The sequence below is a fragment of the Triturus cristatus genome, chromosome 7 (assembly GCF_964204655.1).
Source record: "Triturus cristatus chromosome 7, aTriCri1.1, whole genome shotgun sequence".
NCBI classification, from domain to species: Eukaryota; Metazoa; Chordata; class Amphibia; order Caudata; family Salamandridae; genus Triturus; species Triturus cristatus.
The window spans coordinates 548,222,896-548,246,665 of NC_140590.1; the positions used below are offsets into that span (position 1 = coordinate 548,222,896).

At 50.5% G+C, this 23,770-nt stretch overlaps 1 protein-coding gene across 1 annotated transcript in view; it reads right to left on the reverse strand.

Annotated features, from left to right (window-relative positions):
• The window catches only part of MYO15B (myosin XVB), a 1,465,505-nt gene that overhangs the window by 895,250 nt on the left and 546,485 nt on the right, over positions 1 to 23,770 (reverse strand). Inside the window, exon 17 of the mRNA XM_085614939.1 lies at positions 17,976 to 18,033. Coding sequence (XP_085471065.1) covers positions 17,976 to 18,033 — 58 coding nt within the window. The remainder of the gene's footprint in view (positions 1 to 17,975; positions 18,034 to 23,770) is intronic.

A 23,770-nucleotide genomic window follows, 5' to 3' on the forward strand; every position in this document is an offset into this window, starting at 1 on the left:
GGCCGATGCGGTGGAGTCCGTTGCCAGTAACTTAGAATACGCCATTTCAAAGGCTCTGGATAAAGCCCTTCCCCTTACCAGGGTCCAAGTAAAAAACAATGCCTCACCATGGTTTACAGCCGCATTAAAAACTGATAAACAACAAACCTGGGCTGCCGAACGTCAGTGGAGGAAATCCAAAACTGATTAACATCGCAGGAACTATAAACATCTTCACTCAATCTACATAAATAATATCAAATGCGCAAAAAAGGCCTACCTTACTCAGCGCATCAATAATGCGGCACATTCGAGTAAAGAATTGTTTAAAATATTGAAGGAATTTACCGCTCCCCCGGTCGACCAATCTTCCTTTGCGCCCACACAGGAGTGGGTTGATTCTATTTCTTTGTTTTTTGACAATAAAATCAAAACCATATATGCCTCATTTCCATCTCAGGATGACGATCATGGCTGCCACATCACTAATGTGAGTGAACCCATCCCCCCTTCAGAATTTAACAAGGCCCCCCTTTTAACAGAGTTTGAACCTATAACTAAAATTGAAGTTTTTGAAAGTCTAGGAAGGACCAAATCTGGCTCCCCAGCTGACCCCTTTCTCCCCGCGCTTGTGCTAAAATTCTACCACTGTTTGTGGATGTTCTGACCACTGTATCAAGCCACTGTCCCACGGAGATGCACAGGTTAAGCCCATCCTTAAAAAAACTTGCACAGGTTAAGCCCATCCTTAAAAAAACCCTAGCCGACCCTAGCGTGCCCGCTAATTACTGTCCTATTTCGTTGCTTCCCTATTTTGGGAAGGCACTGGAGTTCTTAGTCAACAAACATTTCACTGCCCATCTTGAGACTAATTGGCTCCTTGATCCCTCCCAATCCGGCTTCCGTGCGGCTCATAGCACGGAGACCGCAGTTATCGAAGTTGTGGACAATATCAGGCTAGCTTTGGACCATCAAGAAAATGCAATTCTGGTCCTTCTGGATCTGTCTGCAGCATTCAACACCATCTCCCACAGTATTCTCAAACATCGCCTGTGGGAGGTGGGCATTAGAGGGAAGGCCTTGGACTGGTTTGAGAGTTATCTGGCAGACCGTTTCACTACGGTCTCCGTGGATGGGATTGTTTCCTGTACATACCCAGTAACAGTCGGGGTTCCGCAGGGCTCTATTCTCAGCCCTATGCTGTTCAATGTTTATTTAACACCTCTAGCTGATATCATCAGGTCTTAAGGCTTTGAAACATTATCTTATGCCGATGATACTCAGCTGCTAGTCACATGTGACTCTGATCAAGTTGACGAGCAAGCCCGCTATAAGAGCTGTATGATTCGGATCAATGATTGGATGAATCTAAATATGCTCCAATTGAATGGTGGCAAGACGGAGGATATCCTATTTGGGAAAGCAGAACAGCTCTGGACATGTGACTGGTGGCCGTAAGAGCTGGGCACTTGTCCCTCGCCCAAGCTAGCAGTCCGTAATCTGGGCATTACAATTGATAACTCTTTGTCCTTGAAGACTCATATAAATCAAGTGCTTGGGACTTGTTTTGGGATTATGCGCATGCTATGAAAGATCTTTAAGTGGTTACCCATGGAAGCTAGGAAACCTTTGGTTCAGGGTCTTATTATTAGTCGCCTGGATTATGGCAATGCCCTGTTCACTGCACTCAACCAAGATTTACTTTACAAACTCCAGAATACAGCCGCCAGACTTGTTCCCAACCTCCCTTCCCGCTCTCCCTCTGCCCCTACTCTTAAAACTCTGCATTGGCTTTCGGTCCGCCAAAGAGGGCGTTTTAAAATCCTAAGTCTCACCCATAAGATAATGCATGGAGCTGGTCCACTTTATCTGGCAAAAAAATTTCAATGGTACGTTCCTGGACGTTCTTTGCGGTCTAGCACCAGATTTCTTCTTGCTCAACCAAGCATCCGGACGGTACGTAATGGGGGCCGTTCTTTTTCATACTTAGTCCCTCTGCTCTGGAATAAACTTCCATTGGAGCTGCTATCCATAACAGACCATCTACTGTTTCGCAGAAAGCTGAAGATGTGGCTTTTCGCCCAATATATGTAGGTATCTTAGCATGTTCAGTCACTGTCCGTCTTCTTTGTCTTGGTTGCTAGCGCCTTGAGACCTCTTGGTGATTTGTGCGCTTTACAAAAATATTTGACATTGACAGACCAGCAAGGTCTGAAGGACTCACCCAGCGAGGGTAAGTCAGGGCAGGCCTGGAGCAACCAGGGGAGCCCTTTGGTTCTATAGAAAAGTCTTCTGGGGACCCACAAGCCAACCGGCAAGGGATCGCGAAGATGCCTCGGGAGGGTTTACTCACCAAGAGCCTACGGTCACTCGGGACGAGGTAGGCCTCTGATCTTCGGAGGAAATCCTGCTGGAGGCTTGGACCACACGTGGTCCAATGCACAAGTTCGTAGAACGTCGTGAAGGGGTTGCACTAAACAATAGTGCACGGTACCCGGGTATTGCTGTTCCTCGTCACTCGTGGGGTCCACTTGCCTCAGCGTCGCTGGGGACTCACAATGGCCTTGGAAAAGTCAGGAAATCCACTTCCGGGGCTGCAGGGACTTCGGACTCCGGACTCCGGCAGGGGCGGTAAAGTTTGCGACCGTTGATGCAAAGTTTTGGTGCCTGCCAAGCAGGGGAGTCACTCCTTGACTCCAAGGGAGATTCTTCAGTCTTCCAAAGGTAGTGGAACGTCGAAGGTCCAGGATTCTTCTTCCGAGCGTCGTCCAGGGATATCTAGTTTGCAATGGCAAGGAATCCCTAACTTATACTACAAGGAAGGGAGGGACTAGCTCTATGACCACTCCGATGGGAGGGTCAGGGGAGTGGGTGGTTACACCCACTTCCCTTTGTCCAGTTTCGCGCCAGAGCAGGGGCTGGTAGCCCCTGAACCGGTTTGAGCTGGCATATGCACAGAGGAGCCTACTGCTCCCCCAGTGCAGGACTTCAAAGCAATCTAGGAGTGCACCCACCTAGCCCCAATACACTAAATCCTGTCTGGAAGGTGGTTACACCTCCCTGTGACAGGATGCCTATTGTTGGGCCTCCTCCATTGCGATTTTCGGTCAGCAGTGGGGGCAACATAAGTGCAGATACTACTCTCCTACACAACCCCCCCCCAAACGCAGGGACACTAAACTAACCTTGACCAGTTGAGTCTTCGTGTTCTGAGTGGAAATACCTTGAGAGTCCATCTGCATTGGCATGTTGGGTCCCAGGTCTATGTTCCACTGTATAGTCCATCCCCTGAAGGGAAATGGACAACCTTAAAAGTTTTGGGTTTTCACCTTTCATCTGTTTAAGCCATAGGAAGGGCTTGTGGTCAGTCTGAACTATGAAGTGAGTGCCAAACAAGTATGCCCTCAGCTTCTTCAGGGCCCACACCACAGCAAAGGCCTCCCTCTCTATAGCCGACCAACGTTTCTCTATAGGGGTCAGCCTTCTGCTTATAAAAGGTACTGGCTGGTCTTCAGTTGAGACAGTACAGCTCCCACACCCAGCTCAGAAGCATCTGTTTGGACAATGAACTTGTTGGTGTAGTCTGGACTCTGTAAGATGGGGGCATTTGAAGACCTAAAGCAGGCCATGTGCACTACATGGCCTGCTTTAGGTCTTCAAATGCCTTCTGACAGCTAGCTGTCCACTGAACCTTTTTTGGCATTTTCTTTGAGGTAAGATCATTTAAGGGGGTCACTATAGATCCATATCCCTTAACAAACCTACTACAGTCAGGCATAAAAAGGCTCTCACCTGTGTCTGGGTGGTTGGAGCAACCCATTCCATGATGGTTTGGATTTTACTCTGTAAAGGCTGAACCTGGCCTCCACCTACAAGGTGGCCCAGGTACACAACATGACTCTGCCCTATCTGGAACTTAGTGACCTTGATAGTGAGGCCTGCTTTAGCAGGGCCTCCAAAACATTTCTGAGGTGGACCAGGTGATCCTGCCAGGAGGAACTAAAGACAGCAATATCATCAAGATAAGCTGAGCAATAGGTTTCCATCCCTGTCAGAACTTTGTTCACCAACCTCTGAAAAGTGGCAGGTGCATTCTTCAATCCAAAGGACATCACCACAAAGTGGTAGTGCCCACCAGGGGTTGAAAATGCTGTTTTGGCTTTGGCATCCTCAGCTAACCTGATCTGCCAGTAGCCAGCTGTTAGGTCAAATGTACTGAGATACTTGGCTGAGGCCAAAGTATCAATCAGTTCATCTGCCCTGGGAATTGGATAGGCATCAGTCCTGGTGACTGCATTGAGGCCTCTGTAGTCTACACAAAACCTCATTTCTTTCTTACCACCCTGGGTATGAGGTTTGGGTACTAGGACTACTGGACTAGCTCAAGGGCTATCTGAAGGCTCAATCACACCTAGCTCCAACATTTTCTGGACTTCAGTCCTGATACAGTCCCTGACAGGGTCAGGTTGCCTGTAGATGTTACTCTTGACAGGCAGACTGTCTCCAGTGTCCACCTCATGGGTGCACCAGAAAGTCTGACTAGGGGTCAGGCTAAACATATATCTAAACTGTTGCAAAACTTGTCTGCACTCAGTTTGCTGATGATCAGTGAGGTTGCTTGCCAAAGCAACATCATCTACTGACCCATCATCAGGGTTCTATGAGAGCAGGTCAGGGAGAGGGTCACTCTCCTCCTCCTGTTCCACATCTGTTGCCATGAGCAAGCCCATGTCAGCCCTGTCAACATATGGTTTCAATCTGTTGACATGGAGCTCCCTAAGGGAGCTCCTGGGAGTTCCAAGATTCACCAGATAGGTGACTTCTCCCTTTTGCTCAACAATGGTATGGGGGCCACTTCACTTGTCTTGGAGAGCTGCTGGGGTCACAGGCTCCAACACCCACACGTTCTGCCCTGGCTGGTACACAGTCAGCACAGCCTTTTGGTCATGCCAAGTTTTTTTAGTTCTTGGCTGGCCTCCAGGTTTTTAGTTGCCTTCTTCATATATTCGGCCATCCTGGAGCGGAGACCAAGTACATAGTCCATCACATCCTGTTTGGGAGGTTTGAGAGGTAACTCCCAGCCCTCCTTCACCAAACATAATGGACCTCTTACAGGATGCCCAAACAGAAGTTCAAATGGGCTGTAACCACCCCCCTTCTGTGGAACCTCTCTGTATGCAAACAGAAAACAGGGAAGTAAAAGGTCCCATTTTCACCTAAGCTTTTCTGGGAGGCCTTTAATCATTCCCTTTAGGGTTTTGTTGAAACGTACAACTAACCCATTGCATTGTTGGTGATAGGGAGTAGTGAATTTATAAGTTACACCACACTCCTTCCACATTGCTTTTAGATATCCTGACATGAAGTTGGAACCTCTGTCAGATATGACCTCCTTTGGGAAACACACTCTGGAGAAAACTCCAATGAGGGCTCTTGCCATCACAGGGGCTGTGGTGGTCCTCAGGGGAGTTGCCTCTGGGTACTTGGTAGCATGATCCACTACCACCAGGATAAACCTGTGCCCAGATGTTGGGAGGGTCAAGGGGACGAACAATGTCAATCCCTACCCTTTCAAAGGGTACCCCCCACCACAGGTAGTGGTATCAGGGGGGCCTTTGTTGTGCCACCTGACTTGCCACTGGCTTGGCAAGTGACACAGGAGCGACAAAACTCCTTGGTGTCCTCTGACATATGTGGTCAATGAAAATGTGGAACAAGCCTATCCCAGGTCTTGTTTTGGCCAAAGTGTCCTGCTAAAGGGATGTCATTTGCTAGGGTCAAGAGGAACCCCCTAAACTTCTGAGGTATTACGAACCTCCTGGTGGCTCCAGGGGTTGGATCTCTACCCTCAGAATATAGGAGTCCCTCATCCCAATAAACTTTATGGGACCCACTAACACTCCCAGCAGCCTCAGCAGCAGCCTGCTGTCTGAGGTGTTCAATAGAGGGGAGGCACTGTTGCTCCTTACTCAGATCTTCCCTAGAAGGACCCCCTGCCCCCCAGAACTCAACCTGATCAGGCTCAAGTCCCTCTGGGGCAGTTCCTTCTTCAGGATCTGCTTCTCCTCCCGCAGGAGGGGAATCTGTGATCTGAGACAGAGGGGAAGGCACTGCCTTAACCCTACTGCTCCTCCTCTTGCGTAGCACCTGGTCCATACTTACAGGATCCAGAGCTGGTTCAGTTTGATGCATTTTGGCCTGTGACCTGGTCACAGCAAATACCTCTGCAAGTATGCCCAACATCTCAGCATGAGTCCATAACTCTACTTCAGACCAGGCTGAAGTCTCTAGATCATTGCCCAATAGACATTCGACAGGGAGGTCTGCACTGAGTGGAGAGGTGTGGCTCACTAGTTAGAGGCGGCAGACCCGTAAGCAGAGAATCGGCCAGGGACCAGGGTTCAATTCCCGACGCGGCAGGGTCGTGGACCAGTGTCAAAACGGACTCGATAATTCTCGCCTCGGTACCTACTCTAACCAGGAACACACTCGGCAACTCTGGGCATTAAGCTTGCCTCATCTCTACAACGGCCCCCCACAGACGCCGGGGATCCCTGATTTCAGCTTGGAGATACCCAGAAAGGGACCATCTCACAGGGATAGCCAGGACGGGTTCCCCAGCGGTCTACAGCGCCGGGACGCCCCGTTGCTGGGGTAGCTGTGCGCTTTACAAGTCTACAACATTTACATTTACTGACTACTACTTTCTTGAGGCCAGTTACCTCTCCCCAGGAGAAATTCACAACTGCCAGACTATGGTTGGTCCTGACATTGCTTGCATTGGTAACCTGGTACATTTCACCCAGGATGATCTGCCCAGGGTCCACAAGATCATCTGCCACCATAGTGACACTAGCACCTGTGTCCCTGAATGCCAAAGCCTGTTTGCCATTTATTACAGGCTGCTGTTTGTATCTGCACAGATCACTGGGGCTCACTAGGAAGGACATATCAATGTGTCCATCACAAATAAGCAATGCCTGAGTGGGTACTCTGACTAGGCCAGAGTCCACTTCAGAACCCCAGGTCAACCCTACTACACCCTTATTGGACAAAATTTCTTCATGACAAGCAACCATTTAACTTTTTGATGGATTCAAGCAAGTCTGGCTGAAGACGGCTGAAATGCCAGAAACCGGTCCTAGAAAGCTTGTTTCCGGTCCAGGGAAGGCATGGCTTGGCAGTTCGGGCTGGACTGTTCCACTGAGGCACAGGGTCAGACTGATTTGCATATGGCCATGTCTGAACTGGGGTGGCAGAGTGGGCTAAAGAACGGTGATGGATCAAACCCAGATCTGTTGACTGGGTGTGAGTGTTTCATTGGTTCTGATGCTCCGTCCATCACCACCCCCTTTTGTACCGCTTTGTTCGCTATAAGTTGGCAGGGTATGCTCAGACGTGAGTCCCTTGCTCACTTTGCCACTGGATTCAAGCAAGTCTGGCTAAAGACGGCTGAAATGCCAGAAACCGGTCCTAGAAAGCTTGTTTCCGGTCCAGGGAAGGCATGGCTTGGCAGTTCGGGCTGGACTGTTCCACTGAGGCACAGGGTCAGACTGATTTGCATATGGCCATGTCTGAACTGGGGTGGCAGAGTGGGCTAAAGAACGGTGATGGATCAAACCCAGATCTGTTGACTGGGTGTGAGTGTTTCATTGGTTCTGATGCTCCGTCCATCACCACCCCCTTTTGTACCGCTTTGTTCGCCATAAGTTGGCAGGGTATGCTCAGACGTGAGTCCCTTGCTCACTTTGCCACTGGATTCAAGCAAGTCTGGCTGAAGACGGCTGAAATGCCAGAAACCGGTCCTAGAAAGCTTGTTTCCGGTCCAGGGAAGGCATGGCTTGGCAGTTCGGGCTGGACTGTTCCACTGAGGCACAGGGTAAGACTGATTTGCATATGGCCATGTCTGAACTGGGGTGGCAGAGTGGGCTAAAGAACGGTGATGGATCAAACCCAGATCTGTTGACTGGGTGTGAGTGTTTGATTGGTTCTGATGCTTCGTCCATCACCACCCCCTCTTGTACCGCTTTGTTCGCCATAAGTTGGCAGGGTATGCTCAGACGTGAGTCCCTTGCTCACTTTGCCACTGGATTCAAGCAAGTCTGGCTGAAGACGGCTGAAATGCCAGAAACCGGTCCTAGAAATCTTGTTTCCGGTCCAGGGAAGGCATGGCTTGGCAGTTCGGGCTGGACTGTTCCACTGAGGCACAGGGTCAGACTGATTTGCATATGGCCATGCCTGAACTGGGGTGGCAGAGTGGGCTAAAGAACGGTGATGGATCAAACCCAGATCTGTTGACTGGGTGTGAGTGTTTCATTGGTTCTGATGCTCCGTCCATCACCAACCCCTTTTGTACCGCAGAATGATAGGAGTGGTCAGATTCCCTTGAAGGGGACCCAGGCCTCTCTTCCACTCTGCCAGCTCTCTTAGGGAGAATTCCTCTGCCCTTTTCAGATCCCTGTGAATCTGGCCCTTCAACCACAGAGTCCAGGACATCTTGATTTTCATCATCTGACCCAGACACTGTTATTGACCTACCCCCTGATTCAGACTCATTAGCTCCTAGAGCTAATCTAAGGTCATCTGCTGTCAGCCGATCTATCAGGTGAAATGTGGAGGGACTCTGTCCTATCCTCAGGTGCCTTGCAGCACACATGGCTTTCAAGTCAAAGAAAGTAATGTCCTTATACTGAGGCTGGTCGGACCCACTGGTTCCAACCCTTGAGCACATTCTAGTGTTGTGCAGTGTTGTACTACCTACACTAGTTTGTGGCCTACTGATCCTAGCTTGAGCTGTAGAAAGGGTGTGCTATCCCTTGACACACAGCTCTAAGTTCAGTATAACTTATTGATACTAAGCTTGACTTTATATGTACCTTGAGTACCTATAGTGGTTTTCAGTTAGTAATTCAAATAGAGATTTTCTGGTAAAACAATGGCAAGCTGTAATCCCACACGCTGCCCACCAATGTGAGAAGTTGGCCTGGTATTTGCTGGTCACTAGTTAAAGTGGCCACCTTGCACCAGTACAATTCGACTCTTATGGTAGATAGGTTTAACACAACCTTTTTAAGAAAGCTATCCTAGTAGTAGCTGTGAAGAGAAGCCTTCAGGCTAAGTCTTTAGAGGAATGTAAAGCAGCTTGTTTTACCTTATAATCTCTTGAATCACTAAATGAAAGGACACCACACGGATATATATATATATGAAATATATATGTATTTATTTCTAACACACTCTACTAATCTCTTTATGAGATTAGAAGTCAAGGACATATGCACAAATCAACATTTCACAACAAGTTAAGCACAAATATGGCTGGGGCCCTAGGGGCGTACCAGACAATATACTAAAAAAGAGGTTTAGGAATATCGACTTGAGACGAGACAAGGCCTAGGGCCTTCAGAAGCGCTGGGTCCTCACTAATCCACCCAAGGCAGGTAAGTAAAGGACCCACGGGAGACGCATGCAGTGTGAGAACACAGCAGCGGATCCCAATAGACTTCAATGGAGCAAGTCGCAGTTGGAATTTTAAAGTTTTAGGATACTTCGGGAGAGTCTACAAGCAAGTCACTTACAGGTTAAGTAGTTCTAGAGCCAACACCCACAGGAGCACCGTAGTGCTGGAGTTACCTCACCCAGGGAAGCCGGGTGCATAGGTGTCTTTTGGAGTAGGGTCGCGACGTCATTTTCAATGGGAGCCAAAGAAGACTTGCTGCTTGTGAAGACAGGAAAAATGTCCAGTGGAATCCAAGGCTGGATTCAGAAGAAAGAAGACCTGAAAGCAGAAGGGACAGTGTTCAAAGTCACTTGGCAGTGACCCGGGGCAAGGAAGCTGGATGCCCACAGTCGTCGGGTGATTTCAGGTGATCACAGGTGTCTTGACTCTTCAGCCACGAGGTCCAGGAGGCGTCGACGACGACCAGGAGCTGGATTCGGCGTCTCCCACAAAGTCTGCAGCTTACTGAGGTGTCGGCAACCGGATTGGAGCCAACAAGCCTTGACAACAGCAAGTCTCATGGAAAGTGAAGAAAGTCAGCGGTGCAGACCAGCAAGGTCTGAGGGACTCACCCAGCGAGGGTAAATCAGGGCAGGCCTGGAGCAACCAGGGGAGCCTTTGGTTCTATAGAATCAATCAATCAATCAAAGACATTTCTAGAGCGCACTACATACCCGTAGGGTCTCAAGGCGCTGGGGGTAGGGGGGGGTGCCGCTACTGCTCGAACAGCCAGGTCTTCAGCTTCTTCCTGAAGGAGAGGTGGTCTTGGGTCAGGCGCAGGTCGGTCGGGAGGGAGTTCCAGGTCTTGGCGGCCAGGTAGGAGAAGGACCTTCCTCCTGTAGTCGCTCTTCGGATGCGGGGGACCGCGGCGAGGGCGTGGTTGGCTGAACGGAGGTGGCGTTTGGGAGCGTAGAAGTTGATTCGGCTGTTGAGGTAGCTCGGGCCTTGGTCGTGTAGGGCTTTGTGTGCGTGGGTGAGGAGGCGGAAGGTGATTCTTTTGTTGACGGGGAGCCAGTGTAGGTATCTCAGATGTCCGGAGATGTGGCTGGTTCGTGGGATGTCGAGGATGAGTCTGGCTGAGGCGTTCTGGATCCGCTGGAGTCTCTTCTGGAGCTTGGCGGTGGTACCGGCGTAGAGGGCGTTGCCGTAGTCCAGTCGGCTAGTGACGAGGGCCTGGCTGACGCTCTTCCTGGTCTCGGTGGGGATCCACCAGAAGATCTTCCGTAGCATGCGTAGGATGTTGAAGCACGCCGAGGAGACGTTGTTGACTTGTCTGGTCATGGAGAGGGAGGAGTCCAGGATGAAGCCCAGGTTGCGTGCATGGTCTATCGGTTTGGGTGCGGTGCCCAGGGCGGGAGGCCACCAGGAGTCGTCCCAGGCGGAGGGTGAAGAGCCCAGGAGGAGGACCTCCGTCTTGTCTGAGTTCAGTTTCAGGCGGCTGGTCGTCATCCACTCGGCTACCTCTTTCATCCCTTCGTGCAGGTTGGCTCTTGCGGCGGCGGGGTCGTTGGTCAGGGAGAGGATCAGCTGGGTGTCGTCGGCGTAGGAGATTATGCTGAGGTTGTGTTGGCGTGCGATGGCCGCGAGGGGGCTCATGTAGACGTTGAAGAGGGTGGGGCTCAGCGAGGATCCTTGGGGGACGCCGCAGATGACTTCGGTGGCCTCTGACTTGTACGGTGGTAGGCGGACTCTCTGTGTTCTTCCGTCAAGGAAGGAGATGATCCATTCCAGAGCCTTGTCCTGGATTCCGACGTTGCTGAGGCGCTGTACTAGGGTGCGGTGGCAGACAGTGTCGAATGCTGCGGAGAGGTCTAGGAGGATGAGGGCCGCTGTTTCTCCGTTGTCCATCAGGGCTCGGATGTCATCGGTGGCGGCGATGAGGGCGGTCTCGGTGCTGTGGTTGGCTCGGAAGCCAGACTGTGAGGGGTCGAGGGATCCATTTGTCTCGAGGAAGGCGGCCAGCTGCTTGTTGACGGTCTTCTCGATGACTTTGGCTGGAAACGGGAGGAGCGAGATGGGGCGGTAGTTCTTGAGTTCGGTGGGGTCCGCTGTGGGTTTCTTGAGTAGAGCGCTGAGTTCGGCGTGCTTCCAGCTCTCGGGGAAGGTGGCGGTGTCGAAGGATGTGTTGATGATGTCTCGCAGGTGGGGTGCGATGACAGCGTCGGCCTTGTTGAAGACGTGGTGAGGGCAGGGGTCGGTCGGTGACCCGGAGTGGATGGAGTTCATCGTGCGGATGGTGTCTTCGGTGCTGATCGGGGTCCAGGCGTGGAGGGTGGTGGTGGGGGGTGGTTGTTCGGTCGTGGTGTGCGTTGGTTGGTTGTTGAAGCTGTTGTGTATGTCCGCGATCTTGTTGTGGAAGTATGAGGCGAGGGAGTTGCAGAGGTCTTGCGATGGGGTGATGTCGTTGTTTCCTGCGCTGGGGTTGGATAGCTCTCACGATGTTGAAGAGTTCCTTGCAGTTGTGTGCGTTGTTGTCCAGCCGGTCCTTGAATGCAGTTTTCTTGGCGGCGCGGATCAGCTGGTGGTGCTTCCGGGTGGCAAGCTTGAAGGAGGTCCTGTTGTCCGGTGTAGGTTCCCTTCTCCAGACTTTCTCGAGGGCTCGGCAGTTCTTCTTGGAGCTCTTGAGTTCGTTGGTGAACCATGGGGCTTTCTTGCTGCCGGGTCTGCTGGGCGGGGTCCTCAGCGGGGCGAGCTCGTCCGCGCAGTTGCTGATCCACTTCGTGAGGTTGTCGGCGGCCTGGCTGGGGTTCGCTGAGCTGGCAGGAGGGTGCTGGCTCAGGGAGGTGGCGAGCTGGTCGGCTGTGATCTTGTTCCAGCTTCTGCGGGCAGCCTGTTGCTGGTGGTGGTGGGTCGTCGTTCTTTTGAAGGTGAAGTGGACGCAGCTGTGGTCCGTCCATTGAAGCTCTGTGGCGTGGCTGAAGTCGATGTCTGTGCAGGAAGAGAAGACTGCGTCGAGTGTGTGTCCGGCGAGGTGGGTGGGGGTGGACACCAGCTGCTTGAGTCCCAAGATTGGCGAGGTTGTCGAGCAGGGTGCTGGTGTTGCGGTCGTTGTTGTTCTCCAGGTGGAAGTTGAGGTCCCCCAGGAGGATGTAGTCAGCGGAGGGGAGGGCATGCGGGCTGACGAAGTCGGCGATGTCCTCGCTGAATTGGGTGCGTGGTCCCGGAGGTCGGTAGATCAGGGTGCCTCTGAGGGTGGTCTTCGGGTCGGTGTGGATCTGGAAATGCAGGTTTTCGGCAGTGGTCAGGGTGTTGTCGGTGCTGGTCGTGAGACGGATGGTGTTCCTGTGGATGATGGCGATGCCTCCTCCCATCTGGTTGGCGGTGCGATCCCTCCGGGTGATCTTGTAGCCCTCTGGGATGGCGATGGCGATGTCGGGAGCTGAAGAGGCGTTCATCCAAGTCTCCGTGAGGAAGGCAACGTCCGGGGCTGTGGCGTCTAGGAGGTTCCAGAGTTCGATGGCGTGTCTGTGGACGGAGCGGGTGTTGAGCAGGATGCACTTGAGGTGGGTGCTGCTGGTGTTCGACTTGGCGGGTGCTGGTGCGAGGCAGGTCCGGATGCAGGTGAACTTGCAGGCGTGGCAGCTGAAGGGTCCGTGGGTGCGTCGTGGTGTGGCTCGGTAGCATCCTGGGAATCGGCCGGTGTTGAGTGCGATGAGGGTGGCGGCGGTGTACGTCAAGCGGGTCGGTCGGGGTCCTCGTGGGCCAGGGGTCCTGGCGCTGGGCGCGATCCGGTCGCGGACGGGCGCAGACGGGCTTACCTTTGGCGCACCTTCGGCGCTCAATCGGTGCTCCCGCTGCGCGCGTCCGCTGCGCGGTCGCTCTGGGAACGTCATAAGAAGGGAGCCGGTCGGGAGGGTCTGCGGGGAGGCGGGAGCGCGATCCAATCGGCTGTCGGGGGCGGGGCCACGGGCTGGGGCGGCGGGAAACGCTGGAGCCGGCTTGGCGGCCCTCGAGAGGCTGGGGCGGCGGGAAAAGCAGGTGTGGGCTCGGCGGCCCTCGAGAGGCTGGGGCGGCGGGAAAAGCAGGTGTGGGCTCGGCGGCCCTCGGGAGGCTGGGGCGGCGGGAAAAGCAGGTGTGGGCTCGGCGGCCCTCGGGAGGCTGGGGCGGCGGGAAAAGCAGGTGTGGGCTCGGCGGCCCTCGGGAGGCTGGTGCAGCGGAAGCGGCAGCAGGCACAGGAGCGTGGGGGTGACCAGGCCGAAGGCGCTGTGGTCACTCCCTAGATCTTGGTCTGGCTCCCCTTAAGAAGGGAGCCGGTCGGGAGGGTCTGCGGGGAGGCGGGAGCGCGATCCAATCGGCTGTCGGGGGGGCGGGGCCACGGGCTGGGGCGGCGGGAAACGCTGGAGCCGGCTTGGCGGCCCTCGAGAGGCTGGGGCGGTGGGAAAAGCAGGTGTGGGCTCGGCGGCCCTCGAGAGGCTGGGGCGGCGGGAAAAGCAGGTGTGGGCTCGGCGGCCCTCGGGAGGCTGGGGCGGCGGGAAAAGCAGGTGTGGGCTCGGCGGCCCTCGGGAGGCTGGGGCGGCGGGAAAAGCAGGTGTGGGCTCGGCGGCCCTCGGGAGGCTGGTGCAGCGGGAGCGGCAGCAGGCACAGGAGCGTGGGGGTGACCAGGCCGAAGGCGCTGTGGTCACTCCCTAGATCTTGGTCTGGCTCCCCTTAAGAAGGGAGCCGGTCGGGAGGGTCTGCGGGGAGGCGGGAGCGCGATCCAATCGGCTGTTGGGGGGCGGGGCCACGGGCTGGGGCGGCGGGAAACGCTGGAGCCGGCTTGGCGGCCCTCGAGAGGCTGGGGCGGCGGGAAAAGCAGGTGTGGGCTCGGCGGCCCTCGAGAGGCTGGGGCGGCGGGAAAAGCAGGTGTGGGCTCGGCGGCCCTCGGGAGGCTGGGGCGGTGGGAAAAGCAGGTGTGGGCTCGGCGGCCCTCGGGAGGCTGGGGCGGCGGGAAAAGCAGGTGTGGGCCCGGCGGCCCTCAGGAGGCTGGTGCAGCGGGAGCGGCAGCAGGCACAGGAGCGTGGGGGTGACCAGGCCGAAGAAAAGTCTTCTGGGGACCCACAAGCCAACCGGCAAGGGATCACAAAGACGCCTCGGGAGGGTTCACTCACCAGGAGACCACGGTCATTTGGGACGAGGTAGGCCTCTGATCTTCTAAGGAAATCCTGCTGGAGGCTTGGACCACACGTGGTCCAATGCACACGTTCGTAGAACGTCGTGAAGGGGTTGCACTCGACAATAGTGCACGGTACCCGGGTATTGCTGTTCCTCGTCACTCGTGGGGTCCACTTGCCTCAGCGTCGCTGGGGACTCACGATGGCCTTGGAGAAGTCAGGAAATCCACTTCCGGGGCTGCAGGGATTTCGGACTCCGGCGGGAGCGGGAAAGTTTGCGACAGTTGATGCAAAGTTTTGATGCCTGCCAAGCAGGGGAGTCACTCCTTGACTCCAAGGGAGATTCTTCAGTCTTCCAAAGGTAGTGGAACGTCGAAGGTCCAGGATTCTTCTTCAGAGCGTCGTCCACGGATATCTAGTTTGCAATGGCAAGTGTTCCCTAACTTATACTACAAGGAAGGGAGGGTATGCTCTATGACCACTCCTATGGGAGGGTCAAGGGAGTGGGTGGTTACACCCACTTCCCTTTGTCCAGTTTTGCGCCAGAGCAGGGGCTGGTAGCCCCTGAACCGGTTTGAGCTGGCATATGCACAGAGGAGCCTACTGCTCCCCCAGTGCAGGACTTCAAAGCAATCTAGGAGTGCACCCACCTAGCCCCAATACACTAAATCCTGTCTGGAAGGTGGTTACACCTCCCTGTGACAGGATGCCTATTGTTGGGCCTCCTCCACTGCGAGTTTCGGTCAGCAGCAGGAGGGCAGCCCAATGTCTGTGCTGGTGGCATCCATTTTGTGATGCCAGGGCTCTTCAGGATTCTACCGTGTTTCCACAGGGTACATGTCTATCCCTCTAGAAGGGTGGGATCATACTCCCACACCAGTTACTGGTGTGGGGGTATGATTCCAAAGCGTTTGACACCAAACACGACATGTTTTGATGCAGCCATTCCAAAGTTAGCATTTACCGCTAGGTTATAATGCACTTAAGAGTATATGGTTTAACCGCATCCACAAACAGCCACAGAGAATGGACTCTGAGAGCTGCAGAGGGGCCCTGCTCAGGCAGAGGCACCCCCTCACATGGAACCCAAGCACCATGCCCTCAGGATTGTTAGGGCCTGCCTTGGGGTGACTGATAGGTTTATATGTGTGTGTAAGGAGAGATATAGGCAACCTATATCTCAGTGAGGAGTGCTAACACTACCTCACCCAGGCTGCAGTAGCAGGCCTGTGGTGTCAGATTTAGTCTGCTTCCCAGGGGTGGCATAATACATGCTTCAGCCCCTGGTAGGCCTGTGAAGTACCTATGCCCTTGGTACCTAAGGTACCATATACTAGGGGCTCATAAGTTACCACAGTATCCAATCACTAGTGCATCTAATATGCACTCCAAGTTGTTTAGCGAGAACAGAGAGGCTGGGGCCCTGATTAGCAGTGTCCCAACCAGACTATAGCCAGAAACCAGTGTTGACATCAGAACAAAAGTGGGGGCAACATAAGTGCAGATCCTACTCTCCTACACTAGCTAAGTGCCCACTGACACAAACTGAGGAGTGCCAATGTTCCCAATCCATTCTGAATTGGTAAGAAAACTATTCTTACTTAAACCCGCACAGAGACTTCACCTGAACGTGTTAACTATATCACTCAATTATTTTGAGAACCTTATTGTGCCATTGCCCTTACAGAAGATTTAGCATCCTGCTAGCCATTTGGCATCGGCAGCCCAAGGACTTGTGAGGAGGGGAACAGAGGCATTTTCATTGGATGCAGTGAATGTGATGGGACTATGTCTAATCATGAAGATCCAAATCCCTTTTCAATCTTCACCCAAATTGATATCCCAAGAACAACTTTTCCTTCTGGTGTGTTGTTTAAAGGAAGTGGTGTACTTGTCCAAAATTATACTTACTATGTTTGGGTTACCCAACCATATGTGTGATAATCCAAAGACAGGCCTAACGCTACAGTGGTCAACCTTGAAGCTGGGGAACCAGGTTCGAGTTTAGGCATGGACACTCAACATCCTGTGATTCTGGGCAATCATTTAATCTCCCCGTGCCGAACAAAATGAATGTGTCCGTCTGTAACAAAACTGGTGCTCATGTAAGGCACTCTGATACTTTCGGGTAGAGTTTGAGCTATATAAAACTAAAAAAAATAAAAAGTTACTCTAGATACATAGTGCTAGCCATCAAAACACTCTGTCACACCACCTTCTACCTTGTACAAAGAAAAGTAACATTTCACAGATTTGGATGGGATATGTGCATGAAAATGGGCAACCTTAAGAAACTGAGAAGAAGAAATCTCTCTTTTAGCCTGCCGGCTGTGTGCTGATTTACATTGAGCATTTTTTACTAATCCATTGTACTTTGCAAGCGTGGGTTTGTGTCCCATCCTCATCACCAAATTGAAGTGATGGCCAGATTCAGTAACTAAGTACTTCAACTTTTTAGCGAATATCAGCAGCATACATGGAGCTCCTTCCCCTGTTTTCCAATAACTACTCGTATCACCTAGAATCCAGTGAACTCGCAGAACTCCGGTCACTAAGGCAACCCTTTGCAAGACAACACTGTAAAGGCTCACTATGCTGGATGGTACAGCCACTATAATGCAATATAAGCATTATAACAGCGGCCATCTAACAGCTCTTTCAAGAGCTCAGCGGTGCAAATGGCTTTGGTGATAATTTAGTCAGATGGTTCATACTAGAACTATTTGCGATAGAGAATATATCTGCATCCTGCCTTCTCTAAGGTAGCTTATTTCCATTACAGGTGTAGGGGGATCCCCTTGCGTGCTTTGTGACCCATGGGCCGCTATTTTTTGCAATAAATACTTTATAGACTTGAACCAAATGTGCGACAGTTTACTTCGACATTCCACTTTCCATAGGGGTATAGCTTGGAATTGCCCTCACAAGTTGTGAGAGTTCAGCTTAATTAAAGGGAACATTTTGTGCATGCTTGACACAGAGGGATGTGGCATGCAGTATGTGACAGGACATGTCTTATTAGTGGCACAGGTACTTTAATTGCCCCAGTTCACTCTCAGCTTTAGAGGCATCGATGGAGTCCGTTCAAATTGCAGAGAGGTGAATAAATCATTGGAGGTTGCATTCACACACACAAACACAGATACAAGTAGACACACACACACACACCCCCTGCACATCCCAGAACCATGGCACAGAAAAGTATGTCATTCTCTTCAGATCACACAGTGTCAGTGGCATAGCTCCAATACCCAGCAGCCATGAGTAACTCCAGCCTGCAATCAGGATTACCGCTGGTCACACTTTGGGGTCAGGTTCACATCATGGTATACGGAGCAGGTCACACTTGAGTTTCTCTACGGGAGGGAGGGGGGGGGGGCGTGAGTTCCTTTGGCTGCTGTTCTTACCTTCAGCCGTTCGGAGAAGTACAGCAAGCTCGGCTGGAATCTCCAGTCTGCCAAGATCCTAGAACAGAAGAGAGTAGGGATCAGATAAGACAGAATAACATTTAAAATACAAACACCATTCTGTGCCATGAAGAAAATCATGTGAACCGAATAAAAAGTATGAGATGAAAACTGAATTTAAACAAAATTAAAGTTGACAAAAAAGGTGTTTTTTGATGATTTAATAAAACAAAGACCAGGGACAGAGTATCAAATCCTGAGTCGGGGTCAAGGGTAATGGAAATCCCCCAGTATATACAACAATTCTTACAATGACAGAAATGTAAAGTGACATTAACGAAAAAGAAACAAATACTGACATCAACACATTAGAGGCCTACGTGTTAGGGGTGTTCCTACTCCGGAAACAATTAAGGTTCAGATGCGATTTGCGTCGCTGGCTATCCTACTAGAAAAGCGAGGGATCACTATGCACTGGCGGGCTCCAGCAGGGCCCCCAGTGGCACCCTGGATAGGAGCGGTCAGTAAATGGGGCACAGCAGAGGAGGACGCAATCAGGCACGAAAAGGTATTGGGGGGCGGGGGGTGGTGCCGGCACCGCATTTCCACAGAATAGGCCGCACTTCTTCAGCACTTCCGACAACAAATGGCAGAAACCCAACAACACCCGGCGTTACCAGCTCCTATGGGAGAGCCCCGAGAGAACTCTCGACACCGCAGAGCCCCCCCACGCCCAACAAATACACGTGTGCCCCCGTCAGGCCCCACAGAAACAGATCTGTCCAACTCCAGGACCGACCTCGTAAGTCCCCCAGCATCGTCACCAGTACCAAACACTTGTCCGCCCACTCACATCCCCATCACCAACCACTTATCCCTGGTTCATTCCCAAGTTAGTTACTAGTTGATTACACCGGCAGTTCCACAAACCGGACATATTATAGAAAGGATAATCCCATCTGGGGCAAAACGAGTCACACTACAACACTGCCAGACCCTAAATTATTTGTAGCTTACTTCCTTGCTGGCTTGTACTAATATCTCCTAGCACTATGCATGTAATTCTGATGCATAACAACATGTGATGATCTTGTAACGTAAAAAAACAAATAAAAATAAACAAACATCTGAAAAAATAGATGACTGACAAAGTCCCTTCTCTCTTATTATCACAGCTATATCACTAATCTTCTTAGTTGCAGGTACCCATCAGTACAATCGCGATGCAATGTTAATAAAGTGCTGTACTGGAACACATCAGGAAAGTCAATGTTTTTAGGAAGGGAAGGGGGTGGTGAAGGAGGAGCAGAATCACGAATAAGGAAGATAATAACAATGGTGAGCAGGAAAAAAGTCTAGCCCAGGTCTTATCAGGTAAGTTAATTGGGCGACAGTAAGGGAGAAATGCAATTAAAAAGAGGATCCGATGAAAGGCAGAGGAAGGCTGAAAAGACCACAAATTCGAAATAAAAAAATATTAGAACACAGATCTTTTGGCCAAGGGATGATTTATTGCTTTGTGATTGCCTATGTGACTGCTAAGCATTAACAGACTCCTGAATGTTCTTATTAGTGGGTAACTATTTAAACAGTGGAATCTATACATGAAGTACAGCTTCTAATTTGCAAATGAAGACTGGAGAAATATGTGGAACAGACACCGTTCCTGCATGCTGCCATTAATGTCCTCCTTGCGCAAGCAAATGCAGAAATGGATGTGGAATAGAATAGAGGTATTAGGTGAAGCATTCACCAAATGAGGTGTCTTTGTGCGAACAAACCATGACTTTGAGGCATTAAAGCAAGCCAGCAAATGTGCAATTAACAGAGCAGGAACATCTTAAAAACCTTCCTAAACATATGTGGCACATAATGGATTGGATCCCCTAGAAAGATCGTCCCAAAGTTGTACACTAAGAATGGAAAGGGACTGACCAGATGATCTGGCTTGCTTAACATGTGGGATGAAACATATTAGCTGTGCAATGGATTGAAGAGTTCCTTCTCATTATATTGCTTGATCTGAAGTGCTAGTGGGGAATTTACAATGCCATAAAAAATTCGGTGCATGACACACAGCACTTTAAAGACCACCCTCTGTCTCACCGAGAACCAGTGTGGAGAGATTCAAGTCAGAGACATGATCAAACCTCATAACCAACAAGCTACTTGGGCAGCAAAATTTTGGATCATTTGTAGTCGGTGCAGGTAAGCATCAGGGAGCTCAAGATAAAGACTATTACAATAATCTATTCTGGAAAAAAACGCAATCGGGAACAATCTCCACGTGAAACTGCAAAAAAGGCCCATTTTCTCTTTGTATTCTAAGATGAAAGAAACAGCTTAGATTTCAAGTTCCAAAGATTACTGGGAGTCCAGTAATACAAAGAGATTTCACTTTATCATAGGGCAAACAGCATTACCAGTAAACTGGGCCAGACGGAGCCCTACAATCTGTGTTGCTGCCAACAAGAAAAAACTCCGATTTGTTGGCTTTCAGCTGAAGAAAATTAAGAGTCATCTAATTTTGCACAGCTGAAAGGTAGGTGTTTAGATTGCCGGCAAAGCTGGATGTTTGCTGGACAAGAAGAACAATCAGCTGGGTATTATTGGTATGCTGTCTCACGCAAGCCTTTGTTTCTGCATTTGCATCTTCTCACAATGATTTGCAGCAAGAATTCTGTTTCATTCATTTTCATGATTCAAGATTTAGGTACATCCTTTTAACCAAACTCTTTGGGCTGTGCGGATATTACACCCAGCAGAGTACAGAAGTTGCCCACGTCATTTCGCAGATCCTGGTCAATTAAACAATGAACCCATGTCAGTTGGACAAGAGCCTACAGAGTGTAAATTGAGGAACTAGGAGTAGAGTTTGTCATCTCGCACTTTTAACTAATGCACCAGCCACATAAAGTAAAATTTGAAGGAACAAGAAGGCTGGTCTACCCAGGAGAGGCACATTTAACATGCACAACTTTTTTATTTACTTGCATGCTATACATAGGACACTAATTTATGATGACAGAGGAAAAGGCTGCCTCTCACCGACGATACTCAACAAGGTGACAATACATTTGGGTCACTTGTGCAACTCTACAGATGGGACTTCACCTAGCAATTTGGTCTGGGCTAACTTGCTCATAGTTTGTCTTCTTATGAAGCAGATATGATAAAACAATGAAATGCATTGCTACCCAGGAGCATTCCCAGTGCTGAAGTAATTAATGCACTGCTGTGTCCTTAACTCGCCCTGTGCCTACATCACGATAGCATGTATCGCTGTGCAGAAAGCGTGAGTTTGCGTGCCCATGCTGTGATGTATGTGCGTCAATACATGGAGGTCTGTGGGTTCCATGTGGGAAACCCAGGTGATTTGGAAAGGCATGTGGAGAAGCCCCAAGACAGATTTGTGGATTTTCTACATTCCCAAGAGCTGGATGGGACACATATTGGAGGAAGGAAAGGCCAGACTCTCCTGTGCACTTCAAAGTGACTCTGTGGTTCTGAAAAGATCTCTGATCAGTGGGGCCTGGACACCTCAGGTAAGGGAAACACTGTGCAGAAAGGGAATCACAAAGAGTAGGTCTGGGGCCTTTTTAGCATTTTGTTAGGCATATATCAGGGAGGCTGACATCCAGATGTGATCCTCGAGTCACTCTCATGGCCTGTGTTGTGAAGCTATCAAAATTGGAGTCAATCCTTCTGTGATAGACTGCTTCCTGGAAATGGCACTTCCAAGGAGACAACACCCACCACACAACTTTCAAAGACAGGCACTAAATCACATCTTTGCCTGAAAATAGATGCACCAGTTTTTGCCCTCTTGCTGAGACCAGAGGCCCCTGTGAGCAGGAGGACTGCGCACAAGGGAGCAAAGTCCACTGGGGATTCTGTCGAGTAGACACCTACAGTGAAGTGTGAGATTTACAATCCTGATAATGGCTGCCACAGCGAGCGGACCATTGGCCCTGTGCCTCCCAATGTCAGTGACCCGGTACGCCAAAGGGAGTCTCCAAGAAGATTAGTACTGCTTGCACCGATCGGTCCATTGCCCGTATGCGGCTAAGAGGGCCATAGACCTCCAGATGCCTTGCCTGCAGTAATGAGACTACCGCTCATCGCCGACACACCAGCATGAGTCTGTAAGTCCGATCAATGGACTGGGGAACTTGCCCTGACTCACAGCACTAAGGCACTGGGGCAGTTTGACTTCTAAGAAGCCATCATATAACTTCTAGGACTCGTACCCACTGATGCGGCCGAACCTGAATGTTGCCTCACATAAATGGGAATAACCACTGTCAGTAGACAGGGAAGTGGGACTCAGGACCTAACCAGAACAACACTGGGGTGCAGGCCTTACAAAGCATGTGTGCCATGTTTCACTTTGTGTTTGTATATGAAAACTTGGTTTGTCATCAAAGCAAGTATCTGATTGGGCATTTATTTAGTGGGGTTGCTGATTGTATTTTGAGTATTGTGCCCATGTAATCTGCTCCTATTCCCCTGACACTGAATGGCCTCAGCTCCCACGGTTGAGCCCAGCAGCTCTTACGTGCTGTGGCCCTCTGAAAGGGGTTCTTACATAAAATAAGATTTGGTTCCGGAACAAAAAACCTGAACTACCCCTTAATTTGCAGGTTAGATTAGCTATGTAATATTAACTCCTAAACTAATGCACTACTCGTGTCTTCATACAAGATATGAACAATGTCACCATCGAGGGTAAAGCAATATTATATATTATGCTGCCAACTGATATGTGGCGGAAAGGGTACTCTTTTGCAATGGAGACGGGGTACCTTTCCGCCAGCATAATTGTCCACTCATTCCATTTAAATGCGGGTGGACCTTTGGTGTAATGACACCGGAGACTACTCTGTCTCCACTGTGGGTACACCCTCCAATGGCCCGATGGAGAGAGGACCATCGGATGTTAACCTGTATGTCCGTCCATTGAATTTAGATGGGTCGACAAATGGGTCAGTTTTAACTGCCTGTCAGGGGTAGTGAAAACAGCCTCATGCCCCCTAGCCATGTGAGATAACTCCCATGGCGAAGGAAGCATTTTTTATTTTTAAGAAATCCGCTTTAGGGTTTTGCTTTTCAAAATAAAAAAAATTGTTAATTTGCCTTATGGTTCCATCATGTTTGATGAAACTGTACAGCAAAGTTACAGTACATTGACAGGAACGGCCTTGACAGCGGTTCCGGTCAATGCCTGAAATGTCCATCAGGTCTGTGGACATTTCAAAATGTGGTTGCCGTGACCTCCGCTAGCTTGACGGAGTAATTAAGTCCATCGCCCCGGCGGAGGAGGGCCAACCGCCAAATTATACATTGGGCCTTACCTCTCTATTAATACATAATGTCAGGCTACTATATCTAACTTTCCCCTTCTCTGTTTGTAGTTCAATATCCACTTTTTCACATGGACCCACCTAGCAACTCACTCACCAACTCACTCATGATCTCCAGTTATCAACTCATTCATTTATCCATTCCCTCACTAAATCACCTACACACACACACACGTGACCCTTTATTTGGTCATTCATTTACTCATGTACTCCCTCACAAATTCATTCACTAGTTCATTAAGCCAACTAGAAATCTTCTTTCCCAACTACATTTATTAATATACTCAATAAGTTAGTCACTGAAACACGCTACCATGGAGTTGGAGTGCAATCAATCACCTGATAGGTTGGTGCAGCCGAAAACCCTGAAGACTTAAGGGAAAGACAGTCACATGTCATGACAAAGCTTCTGGAAAAGCCAGTGGGTCTAAT